This window comes from Python bivittatus, unplaced genomic scaffold, assembly GCF_059951505.1.
Source record: "Python bivittatus isolate LINGU-HERP-01145 unplaced genomic scaffold, Pbiv_v1 ctg000040_np1212, whole genome shotgun sequence".
Lineage (NCBI taxonomy): Eukaryota > Metazoa > Chordata > Lepidosauria > Squamata > Pythonidae > Python > Python bivittatus.
In genome coordinates this window covers 647594-662940 of record NW_028277032.1, presented here as the reverse complement: position 1 = coordinate 662940, position 15347 = coordinate 647594, and the positions used below count along the sequence as shown (strand labels likewise).

Sequence of the window (15347 nt, the reverse complement as noted above, 5' to 3'; positions counted from 1 at the left end):
TCCAGATCAAGCCATTTTCATTACTACCATTTCCACAGCATCCCTCGGGATGCTGGTTGCCACTTTAAAGTTCTTTTGCATCCTGAAATTTTCCTTTTCCTCCAGGGGTTTGGAGCAAAAGATTTTCTAATTTCATGATGCCTCTTTGTAGTATACATTTTATTTTCCTAGGTCTGCTGCCACCAACTTCCTAATCCCAGCTTGGACAGTTTGTTTCCCTGGGGTCAAGTGAAGAGCTGACCTCCAGACTTCTCATGATGAGTGGATAGCACAGGGTAAGCAAGCAGGGCTGTTACAAGGTTCTAGTAACACCTACTGAAAAAGCTAGGCTCAGAGAGAGCTCTCGGCTCCAAATCCTACTCACCAAACAGTGATGAAGTCATTATACGGCTCTGTTTGCAGCAAGGTAAAGTTGAGGTAGATGCCATATCCGGATGACACCACAAGGAGCCATGTGCAGTCCTGGGAACTGGGATACTGATTGGGAAAGCCAGGGGAGTAGATGGTTCCATTTTGGGCAGTGATGTTTCCTCCACAGGGGACTGTATGCAATTGACCACAAAGAGACATCAAGCTCTGCTAAATCCCAGTACTTGCAAAGTACGGATGGTATGATTTCAGTATCATTTGATCTCTTTTCAAGTCCTCCGAATTGCAGTTCCCATGATCAAATAATAATATGGTTAATATTGACAAACGTGAAGGTAGGATTCTCCAACAACTCATGACTGACAAAAAGAAGCAACCCCAAACGATGGGCCTTTGCTGACCTGAGACATGTGATGGCTTTCAAAGGAGATTAAGACATTCACAAGATTTAGGGCTATTATTATTATAATGAAAAATGTGTGTGTGTGTGTGAGAGAGAGAGAGAGAGAGAGAGAGAGAGGAAGAGAGGGCTGTCTACAAGTTCTGCTTTCAGGCTTCTCTGAGAGCTTTGCTATGGGAAGGTAGACCTTTAATGTAACTGAGCAAGGGATTCTTCCTATGGACAATGCATCTAGAAGAGTGCAGACCATGGAAAGTCCAGCCCAGGACTGTTAAACCTCATGTTAACCAGTGCTTTCTGGTTCAAGGGCTACCCTTCACTTTTGAATGGTTTGCTGGGGCCCACACTATATAAAATAGGGAGTAGGTCTGAAAAAAAACCTAAATCTGATTTGACTTCATTTCCAGTTGGATTTAAATATAACTTACACTATACTTAATTCTACTTTCTAGCCATGTATTTACGCAGTCACATTAAAAATCACAGTTTGGTAATGACTTTGAGGAGATCTTTGAGAGGCTGCACACAAAGGTTTCAGGGGCACACGCAATACAGAGATTCAAGTAGTGTTCCTCTGGCCTAGTGTGGTCTGAAAGGTATCCTAGAACACATCACTGTGAGCTGTGTTCTACAAAGAAAGACCTGCTGTATTTCAGGAAAATCCATCCACCCGTGTTGCTCAATGACCGACACATGACTGGAGTGGAGCCCCACAAAGTGAGGGAGGTTAGCCTATCCCCATCTTCTTTCTGCATGCTTCACACATACCCCCTGGCATGGTGCATAAGGAGTGAAGATGAGAAAAATGAGAGAGCACTGTTGCTAAAGATGTCCTATTGTATGTGACACTGTAGACACTCTTCTCTGTATCGGCAGCAGGAAGAGAGATTACACCACACAGCTGAACAGGAAAGATTATTTAAACCTAAAACAAACCCAGAACTCCTTTCAGTTAAAAGGAAACTTTTTGAACCCTGGTGAGAACCAATATTTGCCTGAAGCCCTAACCCTCCCTTAACCAGTTACCTGTGTGTCCTGTGAACTTTGTCAATATGTTTAGACTGGGACAATTGTGGTCGCTAAACGAGGACTACCAATGTAGCTTAGCATATGCAGAAGGTGACAAGTCATGGAAAGCCTTCTTCTAACAAATCAAAGTTCCCTCCAGTGTGGATGTGATGAGGAAGGAATATATGAACATGGGGCTCAAGCAAGTTTAAAGTAAAGTTTAACATTACTTAGAAAACAGAGCAGAAAAATAGAAAAGAGAGCCACCAAGAGAAAAGGGCCATATAAAAGGAATAGAGAGAGAGATGTGCAGTTGGTGGAGTGGGAGAGATACCATGGTATCAAGGCTGTGGAAAAAAACCAGATTTTCCACTCCCTGAAGGAGCAGAAATTAAGGGTCATAGACTTATGATAATATCTAGATAGTTTGGAAGCAAGAAAGCTGAATTAAAAGTGGTCTACTTCTAAGTGAAACAGAAATTGATAAAGGAAAAAGACCACCCAACCTAGCCCAAAATTTGTCATGGTTCTGGTGCTGCAGGAAAGGTAGACTATGTTCATACAAATTAATATGGTGCCTCTTGCCAAAAACCAACTAGCCCAGTTCACACATTTAATAAATATGTAATGTATCTCAGATACACTAACTCAATTAATACGATAACGTTTCCCTTTCTTCCTTCATAATCCCCTTCCAAGAAGAGTCTCAATAAAGTCGTACCTTCACACCTGGGCAATGGGTGGTCCCAGTTCCTATTGGTTCCATGTTGGCAGGTTAAGACTGGTTGGCCAATCAGCTGATAGCCAGGGAGGCACTCAAAAGAGATGGACTGCCCCACACTGTAACCAGCTCCTCTTACAATGCCGTTGGCAAAGGGTTCGGGATCTGGGCACTCCTGGAGTTCATAAGCTGGATATCAAAGAATGCAAAGATGGCAATGGATTTAAAATGCTTTAGAAATGCTTTAACTTACTTACAGGAGTTGTCTTCTGGGGAAAGATCATTAGTCAGTGCTGGAGCACATGTTTTATAGTGAAGGTCAGAAGAGCAACAGGGGATGAGAAACACCCGGGCTTGAAACCTTGGAGGATTTTAACAATCAGAACAAACAATATTGGGTAGGTGGTACAAATCTTCCTACATGCCAGATTTGGTCTGCAAGTCTTCACCATTCAACCTGCAGGGCTCCCAGTGAAGTACTCTTCTTCCCCCCTCCCCCCTGGACTGCTCCGAGGGGTCAAACATGGATGGAGAGCTCCCTCCCTCCCTCCCTCCCTGAATGGCCAAAGGTCTAACTTGGTATAAGGCAATTGACTTATTTTCAATGTTCTTTCAGCTGAACCACATCTGGGTAACGGATTTCCTTTATTGAAGCACAAGCTGCTTAGCAACCAAAGCTGATCTATGAAACCAAGCTACATGTGATTGCATCAGTTTCCAGGTTTCTGGAATCCACCCAAATATTATATAAATAGGAGGACTGATAAGCAACTGAGAGACTGTTGTTCAGAAGTTCATCCTAACAGAGCAGTGGTACATGCATAGTTATGGGGAGGGCTGCATTGCCTCAAAGGATCAATTTTTCATGGATCTATCTCTGCCACTAGGAACATGGGTATCCCCTGTGTTATGGGCTCATTTTACAAGATTAGTCTCCTTTGCCAACTATCATCCTAGATGGATGAAGACACCGTGGCTTCATAGCATCCTTCTACTTAGATTATTGTAATGCATTCTAAGTGGTGATAACTTTGTAGTCAGTCCAGAATCTTTGGTCTGTACCAAAGAGAGCAGTAAGATTAATAACTGCAGAGCATTACAATCACGCCATGCCAAAATAGTGCCAACATCACTGGCTCTCCATTCATTTCCAAGTCCAATTTAAATTGCTGGTACTAATTGCTAAAGCCATTCAGTAACGTAAATTATATTGTATGGATTTCATTGTGTATCATGCTGTTCATAAATATTGCCCTGAACATTTTGATTATAGACCTGCATATAGCTGAAATACTTAAAAATGATGTTCGTTTGATACATGTATATGTCTGCATGAAATAAATTCAGATAGTGTGTGTGGGGGAGGGGGAGAGGATATTGAAAATGCTAGAAGATTGAGAGCCAAAAAAATCTTGGTCAGCATATGGCAGCACATTATAAAACAACAGACACTGGGTATTTAGAATTTTATTGTTAAATCTGGAGTATTCCTTCTGTCCAGAAGCACATTGAAAATATTGAACCTCTCTTTTTGAACTCTTTTCTCAAAACTAGCACCAGACAGGAATTCTCCTGCATTTTTTTTTTTTTTTTTTTGATAGCAGTACTTATTCAAAAGATTCTGCTTTTGATTCTCCTTTTATTTCAAAGGAGAAAATATTTGTGGGTTTTTCATGTACGGAATGTGGTACTCTTGCACATGTGTGAATGTAATCTTTTTTTTATTCTCTCCAACAACCTGAAGCCTTCTTGGGTTCTTCCTAGGTATCCATTTAATCCGTAACTCATGTGGGAGACTTTCTTGGTAGCAGTCCCACTGCCACTGCTAATGAAAATCCCTGCCAGTGAGAAACCACTGAAGAACTTCTGATTCCCCTGGAGAAATTCAGAGAAGCCATTTTCTCAATTTCTTTACCTACAGATTTGGTGATAATTTCACAAAGCCACTTTTCTGGCTTCTCCTGAACAGGTGGCCTCCATGGAGTGTGTCAAGATCTGTAAAATGGTAGGCACAACGTTGCAAAGCCTCACCGCTTTGTATGTGCGTTTTTTGGTGGGGGGGGTCGGGGTTTGATCGCAGGGCCATGCCCACCATCTTGCAGATTTTGACAGCCCCCCACCCCTGCTCTTGAGCAATAGAGATAGATGAAAGAGGACCCACAGAAAGTTCTGCAAAATCTACTGGGATAGAGGAGTACAGAGGTGGCCCTGAAGAAGCCATTCAATGGCCGTGAGGTAAACACCAGCTTAGCCCTGGAAGGGAAGAGGGAGAAAGAAAGAAACTCAAAGTTGTCCTGCCTTGATTCTCCTTGGTATAAGAAGGGGGAGATAGCTCTTTTCTTTACCTTTTTTCAGCCTTGGTTAACCTTTTTCTTAATGTCACTGACTTCAGTATGGATGGGGTAATTGGGAAACTGATGACTGTTTCCTTGTTGGGCTTGTGTAGCAGTGATGAGGGACCCTTGTCTGTTTTTTTTTTTTTCCTTTACCTAATAAAGTCTGATATGCCTCACTGTATATACAAGAATAATAATATCTGTAATCAGAAGAAGGGGGCATTTGTTGCATTTGAGTCGAAATACAGTGGAAAAGCTAAACACTTGTATGAGGGGGAATTTCTCTGATGTAGTAATTAAGAGGCCTCTGAGCACCAAGGAAATTAAGGTCAGGTTGAATTCTCAGGTAAAGCATTCATAGCCTCCTGGAAAATACATTATGGATTAACTTGTCTATATTGGCAGGCTATTAGGATTCATACAGACCGCTGGGTAAAACAAGAATTTCCATTGCATGTGAAAAGTATGGCTCCAGAAAAATACAGGAGTAATTCTAGCATCCATCACTCTTGCCAGGACCCCCCAACGCAGTGTGGTTCCCCCATTCTCAGCCTTCTTGGCTGCCTGTTCCTTACCTTGATATTCCACCTTAAAACCAGGCTTGTTCTGGGAGTGGTCACTGTGGAAATATATGGTGGTTTCGTGGGACGTGGAAAGAAGGGAGCCGGGGAGGTCGGTCCCACTAAATCGGCTGATGATGTTACTGGTGTCATATGGCCCGTTGCGAATTTCAACGAAGTCATGATTAGGCTCAGTGGAAAAGTTTAAGAACTGGAGATGTGCACCTGCACATTAGGGAGAAAGTGGCAGAAAGGAGATTTCGTCAGCTGAGCTGTTTGCCAAATATTCTGCGTTTGCATAACTCTTCATCATCCTTCCCCAACCTACATCTTTCAGAATTCTTACTATTTCAGAGTAGGGTTTTACCTAGGCCATATTGTACAATGTGGTGGGTGCCAGAAGATGATCAATTTTGACTCCTGGTGACTACTTGAACAACTCCCTGCAATATTCTTGGCAACATTTTCAGAAGTGGTTTGCCCTGGCCTTCTTCTTCCTAGGGCTGAGAGAGAGTGACTGGCCTAGGGTCACCCAACCGGCTTTGTGCCTAAGGCAGGAGAAGAACTCAGGGTCTCCCATTTCTAGCCCAGTACCTCTAACCACTATATCAGACTGGTTCTCATGTATGTATGTATGTGTGTGTGGATATAAAGTATATTACTTCATAGATGCCATTTAGGAGCATTTTGAGCCCCTTACTACCCAGGGGCACTAGACTGCCAACCCTGATTTAGAAGTAGATTTAGACAGCCAGTTTGGGGTAGTGGTTAAGGCACCATGCTAGATACCAGGAGATTGTGAGTTCTAGTCCTGCCTTAGGCACAAAGCCAGCTGGGTGACCTTAGGCCAGTCATTCTCTCTCAGCCCTAGGAAGGAGGCAATGGCAAACCACTTCCAAAATCTTGCCAAGAAAACTGCAGGGACTAGTCCAGGCAGTTGCCAGGAGTCAAAAACTGTCTCAAAGCACCACTCCCCAAAAAATCACCAAAACAAACCAGGTTTAGCAGTTGTGCAAACCCAACCACACAGAGCACCAACAGCTTCACTTCCCAAGAAATACATCCTTTTTTTATAAATGAGCTAACTTCTAGTTTTGAAGCCTCATTAGGCTTAGTTCGGACTTAGTTAGGTGGCTTAAGCCTAATAGAGGAAGGTATTAGCTGAGGAGTAGGACTGGAAGAGAGAGCCAGTTTGATGTAGGGATTAAGGCATCAGGCTAGAAACGAGGAGACCCTGAGTTCTAGTCCTGCCTTAGGCACAAAGCCAGCTGGGTGACCTTGGGCCAGTCCTTCTCTCTCAGCCCTAGGAAGGAGGAGGCCATGGCAAACCACTTCTGAAAAGCCTTGCCAAAAAAACCTGCAGACTGGGTAAATGAAAACCGGTTGGGTGACTTTGGACCAGTCACTCTCTCAGCCCAGCCCACCTCACAGGTTTGTTGTTGTGGGGAAATTAGGAGGAGGAAGGAGTATTAGGTATGTTTGCCGCCTTGAGTTATTTATAAAAATAATAAATGTGGGATAAAAAAAAATCTCAAAAAAAAAAAAAAGGAAATGAAGCATTGTCAGAAAGCACACTCAAAGGGCCTAGATGGCTACTTTGGTTGTATTTAATATTTCACTTTCTAAAGTAATGCCTTTATCCCTGGCTTCTTCGTAACTGAGCAAAGTCTATTCCAGTATACATCTGGACTGTTCCATTGCTGTAATTCTGGGGCTGCCTGTTTCCAGGCAATAGGATCTTCTCCCCCAGGAGGAAATGAGCCCAAAGATGGGCAATCCGAGTTCATATTTATTTTGCTCTGCTCTATTATACTTCAAAGTACACAGGTGATGTATAATCATCAACTGGATTGCTAATTTGATCCCATCACCAAATACATTCTGATTTGCTTTGGAAGGATGGGAGATACCAAAGGAGGGAACGTGGTTGAGAATTGTAGTTTGGAGGACAGCAAATTGCCTTGTCAGCAAGGTGTCCTTGCCCGGAAGTTGGATCATGGAGAACCAGTGACTCATGGCTTGCCTTCACCTTTCCTCCAGTACCTTCAGCCAGTCATCTGGTATTTGCCTGTTTGATTTAACTGGGACAATTAGATAGGACAACCCCCCTGCCTCCCCGCAAAATTGAAGCCTACACTGAATCCAAGAGTTAAGAAACAGTGCTTCACAAGTTGCAATGGAAAGGATATAGCATTCATTAGGGGGGAAAAAAAACTCATTAAGTTTTATGACCAAATTTAAAAATGGTTCATCAGCTTCTGGATCAAGAGTTACTTTTGACTTTCAAATGGTCTTGCGTGCAATTATTTTTATTATGATAATTATTTATGTATAAGAAGCACTAAAACAAATGCAGAAGAATACATTAAAATAGCACAACGTCTATATTCTTAAAAAATGGAAAAGTATTATCAGCATACAGGAAGTCCCCTGGTTAAGAATGCCCAGTTGAAGGACGATGCATAGTTAAGAGCAGAGACTATTGTAGCAAAATTTGAGTTAAATACACAATGATTTGTGTTAAATACACAATGGTTCAAGTTCATGACACAATACTACTTATACAGTATTATACAATAATATCCTTTCGGCTTACATACAAATTCGACTTAAGGACAGACTTTGGGAATAGAACTCGTTCTTAAACAGGGGACTCCCTGTACTTAAAGCTGCAGAGAAACTACTGATTGTTACCAATATGGCTCTTATTTAAAATTACTGAGTCATGGGGGGTTGGATATTCTTATTTTCACTATTAATATCAGTCAAAAACCATGGCCATATTAAAGAAAAATTGCCATTTGACAGAAACACATTAGGAAGAAATGTATAGAAATACATATACTATGTGAATGTATTAATGCAAACGTGGGATTACAGTCCAAAACGCCCCACAACTGAATTGCAGAGAGTTAAGGATTTTTGACAGGGAGGTGATGGTAGTGAGAGACCTTCCCCTTCATTATTCTGGGGCAAAACTCACATAATGAATCCATTTTTTGAAACAAATATACAAAATGGAAAGTCTGGCTCCAGAATGTTGTGGTTTTCTCCCAGAAAGTTCTGGTTTTCCCTCTGGAACAGGCTAATCTGAGAGTACCAGGAATGGCCTATACATTCTTGGAAAGGTATTATCTGGAACACAAAGGAGGTCATGGTGTTCTGAATGTAAAATGAAAACTTCCAGGAGAAAAATGGAACATTCCAGATAACTATTATATGCATGTAACTATTTCCCATATCCCTACTTTAAAATGTCACTATTATGAATAATTTTCAACAATCTGCAAACAGTGAAGAGGTCTGACAGAGTCTTGAAATGATAAGATGGACTTCACCATATCATATTGTTGGTTGAAGATTTAGTATGTGAAAGTTTTACCAAAGGAGTTAAGGAAGAGGTGAGATGATACTATCCGAACCACTGTTTCCCCAGTGCTATCTCAATTTTCTTCTACTCCTTCAGCTTTTGTTAAACAATTCCTTGGAAAACAAAGGTGTTTTTCTCTTTAAAATATCTATCTATCTATCTATCTATCTATCTATCTATCTATCTATCTATCTATCTATCTATCTATCTTCATTCATTCATTCATTCATTCATTCATTCATTCATTCATTCATTCTACCAAAGCGATCAGAGTTGGCTTGTCCTGGATCAACCCATGAAAAGTATCTGAAAAGAGATGTTTGAGATGGAAAGGATGCTGGGGTTTTCTTACCAAATCCTACAGAAAAGGATATCTTCCAGGTACAATCGCTATTGCTAGGGTAGTTTCCAGGGAAGCCAGGGCTCAGGATGACACCTTCCATCTCTTCCAAGATTCCTCCACACTGAGCTGTTAAAATTACAAAAAAGCAAATGGTCATAAACTATTTCAGGTTTTTGTCTTTGGGTTGACTGTGAGCACAGGCTTGATATGAGAAGATTCCATGTACCACCTCTAGAATATCTAAAAAAAAGTTGAGTAGGAGATGCCAAAACCATTACCAGTCAGCTTAAACTACAGGTAGTCCTTGACTTTTGACCACAATAGGGACTGGAAAATTTATCATTAAGCAATGTAGTCGTTAAGTGAGGCATCATGTGACTGCACCCAATTTTACTACATTTTTTGCAATGGTTGTTAAATGAATCACGTGATCATTAAGTGAATCATGCAATCTTTAAGTGAATCATGCAGTTCCCATTGATTTTGCTTGCTGAAAGCTCCCTTGGAAGTTTGCAAATGACAATCAAATGACCCCGTGATCATAACAACCATCATAAATACATGCCATTTGCCAAGTGCCTGAATTATGATCATATGACCACAGGGACACTGCAATGGTTGTAAGTGTGAGGACCAGTCATAAGTCACTTTTTTCAGCGCCATCGTAACTTTGAATGGTCACTAAACAAATGGTCATAAATTGAGGACTACCTGTCTGTTCAGCTAAACCAGGCATAGCAACTTGTGGTTCATAGATTGCATGTGGTCCCCAATCCCCTCATCAAATGTGCAAAATCTTTACTTGAAACTTAAAATGAGAGCCATATTATACCTGAAGTAGGATTTTAGAATGCAGGTGAGATCGGCAGGGAACCATATTCCATGAAGGAAACCGAGGGCTTGATCCCAATTCTTCCATTCCACATCTCTTAGCCCACATTTGTTCACCCTCCAGGTTGAACTAACAATATAGCTTCACTGAGCATTAATCGTGCCAAAATTGATGAGACTGGTGTTTTCTTTATTCACCCCTACTGGGTTGTCCATGAAGGAAGGTGGTTTAAAAAAAAAATCAAGATGGTGGCCACAACCACACAATTGAAGCCCTGCCCTATTTAATGTATGTTACGTGCAAAAAAGGGGTGTGGATTTGATCCTGCGGTCATCGCTGTGGCCACCATTTTGATTTTTTTAACTTCCCCATGGATGCCCTTCCCAAACAGAGAAGTTGCTATTCTAGACAGCATTTAACATGCTAGCAATGCTAGCAAGAAAATTTATGGAGGTGATGCCTTCCTGTTCCTCAACACCTGACTCCTAGATCTGGGCCAAGTTTCCATCTTCCAGTTGTATATCTGTAACCAGCAGAAGGAATAACTTTGAAGAACAGAGGAAGAGCCACAACCAAAACAACAGTCAAATAAAAGAAATTTGAGTCCAGGGTGGAAACGTAATCTGAGATAGTGTCTCAGATGTGACCTTCCCTAGTTCTCATGAAGATGGAGGGAGGGAGGGAGGGGAAAACCATATTCAGATTTACAAGATTCTGTTACCGAAACCTTATAACAAAAGTAGTATTAGCATTCATAACTTTGGTTTCCTGGTCTGGTCTACCTTGAAGGGCTGGCAATATCCCAGACCACTTCTTGGACTATAATAGCCTTTCAGCTCTCTTTAATACAGTCCAAATTAGAACCTAGAGGACCGTACTTTTAATCCACCCTGACACTTGACAGCACAGATTCCTTCCATTATATGCATTTTTTTTCCTGACGACTCTATTGCTTTCTAATTTCATATCCCCTGATGTCAGTTTAAATGAAACTCCTTCTCAATTATTTAAAAAGGGAAACATCTGGATAAAGGAAGAAGGGAAATCCCTAACCAGTCCATTTTGTAGGGACTCGGTAGCATTTTATCAAAACTTGATTGCATCTGTCTTTCGGAATGTGACAAAACAATATTTATACATCTCTACTATCATTTTTTCAGCAAGAAAGGAAGCATTCTGTCAGAGGCAATTTCTTATTCAGGAGGTGCAGCCAGAAAATCCGGCATATGATTGAATGCAACAGATTAAGCAGCCCATTTCTAAAAGGAGGCAGCAAAAAACAAGCACATGGAAAATGTGTTTTTTATTCTAGATGTTTTAATTCTATAGCATTACAAACCAAAATACAACTTAGCTTTCTTTCTCTGCATCAGTATATTTTACTTTAAAAAAAAAAGATTTTACACATTGTGTGATGCTTAAAAAATAGCTGGGCATTGTGTAAAATGAAAAGAAGGATGGGCAAAATTCAGCAAGATGGGCGCTGACAAATTTGATATATAAAATAAATAAAAATAAAATTAAAGCAAGCTGGGGACAACCATTCCAGTTCTGAGACTATTTGTTTCCCTTTCCTGCCACTCTCTTTCCTCTCCACCCAACAGGAGATTATAAAACAGGTTCAAACAGGGTCAAACTGATATCCTGCATAGGAGTTTTAAAATTAGACCATGAGCCACATATAATTTGTTTCTGAGGAAATTGCAGGTTCAGGAATATTGTAGGATGTGGTAAAAAGCCTCAAGATGGCTGTCATGATGGTGTGAGCAAAGCTCTGCCTGTTTTTTGGGGCATTGCAAATTTTTAAAAAATGGGCACAGCTTCAATCACACCATCATGGCTGCCATCATGAGTTTTTTGACCACACCCTGTGGACACCCCTGTGCAGGTTGCATGAGAAGGAAAACCCTGCAAAAATTTAAGGAAACCGTAAAAGCAAGGAAGGTGATCAGCCTTCATTTGTCTCTGATGTTGATAATGGATTAGGTGAAAGGGTACAAAATGAAGTTTGGTTCAAGTAACAGAGAAAGCCTTCTGGTTAGTCAGGAGGCTGCAGAAATACTTGAAGTCCATGTCCCCATGTTTAGAATCTCATCATTAGACCCTTCCATTAGCTGATGTCTATATTTAAAGACGATGCAAATCTACTATAAGTTGATGAAAGAAACATTTGTTTCAAAGAAAAAGAGAAAAGTAGTGAAATTCTCATCATTGAAGAGCGGTATACAAAGTCTGAAGTGATAAGATGTCAGCAGCCTCCCTGGCTTCCTATAGTTTCATGAAATCTCGAGAGATAATACCAGGGGGAATTCCTCCTCTCTTTTTTTTCAGATTTGCGCAGCCTGGTTCCCTTCAGAATGATAAAATAATGAATAATAGGAAACATCAAGACCAGCAGAAGCACCATATACCAACTCAGACGACAAAGTAAGCTCTAAAGAGTATTAAGAGAAGTGCTGCTTCTGCTTTCTTCCCCTTATTCCCCAGAGAATCCAGAATTTATGTTAAATTCCTGGCACTTCCGGGGAAGATGGCGGACTGAAGATGGCTCCACAAAAAGTGGAGCCAATATTTGTGGCCATGAACAGGGAGCTGATGGATAGATCAGCTCCTTTGACTCTCTCTGGACAAAGAGAGGACACAAGATTGCCCAAACAGTTCTCCTTACAATTGCTCCGCGTGAGGAGACTGCAAGAGAGCAGTCTCCGGAAGGTGAGAGAATCAGGAGACAAGGAAATTTGCCATAATTGCTCCAGCTGCAAATGGAGCCTTTTTAAAGGATGCTAAGTTTGCACTTCCCTTGCTAATCACTTTTGGAAATTACTTATTAACTGCTTCAAAGAAGTAAGGTACCTTCAAAGTGGCCAGGTTGTAAACACTGGGTGAGTGCCTTCAATCCTTAACATAAGAAAAGGAAGATGTATCTTTATAATCTTTAAGCATTTAAAATAAACAGTAAAAAGCAAGACAGGCTTTTGGCTATAGAAAGTTTTAAATGGATTAAGGGCTCAGGAAACATTGGAATATTGGATTTTGAATATTAAGACTTTGAAATTAATCTTAAAGAATAAATGCATTTTTGTGGGAAAGAAAATCTATTTTTTATATTGGAGACATAACAAGATAAGTAACTTATAATGGCATTCAGAGATATCTTTGAGGAACTGCACCGGGAACTGCACAGGGACTTTGAATCAATTATGTCAGTTATGTTGTGTTTTCTTGGGAATAGTCTGTTCCCAGAAGAAGATGTTACAGAAAATCTACCCAAGAATAACATGAAGAAGAATCTGAATAAGAATTTATCATCAGATATAAAGATAAAATTGGATGAGGCTTTAAAAATGAAGAAGGAAATAAACATGACAACCCCAGAGAGCAATTGGAACAATTTCTTTTTGCTGGACTGACAAAAGAGGCTGTACAAAGTATTGAAGAAATTTGAAATAAGGATCAACAATCATCTTAATGGATTAAAGAGCAAGTTTGTTTTGCCTAAAAAGAAGGAACACAAAGTCCATTTGACCAGAGCTAAAATGGAACATGTTGCTATTTTGGGTGGTTCTTTTTGGATTTGCTGATATCTGGACTGGAAAATATGTATTGTGGATTTGCTTACATTTAATATGATGTTTAAGCTTTTTGCTCTACAGTTACTTTATGTATGCTAATTTGACAGCATTTAAACTTGCTCTGTATTTAACAGTCTCTTTACATCCCTCTTTGTTATGTTAAATTTTAGTCTGTTGTTTGTATTAGAATACTGGGATTAAATGTGGATTTGTTTATAGTTAAGAACTGAGATATGGAATGCTTATTTGAATGGGATATGTTGCTATTTGGGGTGGTTCCTTTGGAATTGTCAGCATTTGGAATGGAAAAAACATTGTGAAGTTTTATATAAATTCATTAATGCTATTATTTTAGGGCTCTGTTTGGATTTTTTACTGACACTTGGATTGGAGAAGATGTTATTTATTGAATTTGCCTATAGTTAAGAGATGAGTTATGGGATGAAGATCTGTTAATTGAGAGGAGGTGAAGAGATTATGAAATGGTTTATACTTGTCATGATGAGGGTAGGAAGGGCTTTCTTAGGTTTTTTTTTCTTTTTCTTTTTTTTTCACCTCTTTTTTCTTCTTTAGTTTGCATTATCTTTTACTGTTGTAATTAAAACTTTTAATAAAAACATGTTTTTGTAGCTTACTACTTACTGCATGTCAGATTTCATCCTGCACTGATTGAAATATGCAGTTCAATGCAAGTGTATGTTCAATGTCACACCTACTATGGATCAGTGTTCTGAAAATCACTAGGGATTGCTACACGTGGGGAAAGTGACCTGCAAGACCTCATCTTTTAAGCTGATCTGTCACTTGCTCCTTTACTCAAAAACAGGCAAGGGTTTTTATACTAATACTGATTCAACTGTGTCCATGTTGGTGGAACAGAGGTCTGCAGGCAGACAAAATAAAAACCTTCTGATGAAGTGCAACTAAGGGGGAGGCCACCTTCAATAACTAACCATAACTGAGTGGAACAAAATGTTGATAGACTGAACATGGGAAAAGGCACACAGAAGTCAACAAAAAGGGAGAGGAATGTAGAACAAAGTGGTTATAACTAGAAGACAAAGATATATTGAAACAGGATCTCCTTCTGGATAAAACTACCTGGTGAACACCAGCTTGGTTCATACACCACACCAAATACTAAAACACAATTGCCACATTCACGTAACTGTTGTAGCCCAGTAAATCAAGGATATTGTGTTTATAACAGGCTTGTGTGGTTCACACAGCCTGCTAAAAAGAAAATGGTTGGGGTTTGAGAATACCCTCAACCACAAGCTACCCAAACCCATTTTAGCCTAGCCTTGCTAAACACAACCTCTAAGAAAGTGCTATTAGATATCCTGAAGGCTGGAAGAGACAAGGGCTATCATCTGTGAATTCCAAAAACGAGTAACATCAATGGATCGTCTCCTGTTTTTACCTCCATATTACACACTGTTGATTTTATTCCCTGTCGTGGAGAACAATTATGCTGACCAGAAAAGACGAAGGTGTCAAAGTATTTCCCTCACTTCACTTCTCACATCAAATGGAATATTATTGTTCTAGATTTTTTTTTTTTTTAATAAATCCACAAACCCAATAAGAAAACCAGAGAGAAGCACGGCTGCAGCAAAATATTCTACTTCGCTCACTAAGGTCAAAACAGGTGCTTACAATCCTGTAGAGTTGAGGCAAGAGTTAAAAAAAATGGTTTCTCTATTTATAGGCTATGATATACCTGGTATAAAGTATTTAGGGGATGACTTTCATTGCATTAACCTGGGGAGATCATATGTTTTAGAGGAGGCAAAACTTAACATTCTCACACTTAAATCACTGAAGGTCTAGTCT

General features: G+C 40.0%; 1 protein-coding gene across 1 annotated transcript in view; it reads right to left on the bottom strand.

Moving 5' to 3' along the window:
- Nucleotides 1–15347, bottom strand: part of CSMD2 (CUB and Sushi multiple domains 2) — a 611879-nt gene that overhangs the window by 75363 nt on the left and 521169 nt on the right. Inside the window, exons 40-43 of the mRNA XM_088153370.1 lie at nt 9117–9233; nt 5410–5619; nt 2499–2687; nt 365–542 (exon numbers count right to left, since the gene is read on the bottom strand). Coding sequence (XP_088009496.1) covers nt 365–542; nt 2499–2687; nt 5410–5619; nt 9117–9233 — 694 coding nt within the window. The remainder of the gene's footprint in view (nt 1–364; nt 543–2498; nt 2688–5409; nt 5620–9116; nt 9234–15347) is intronic.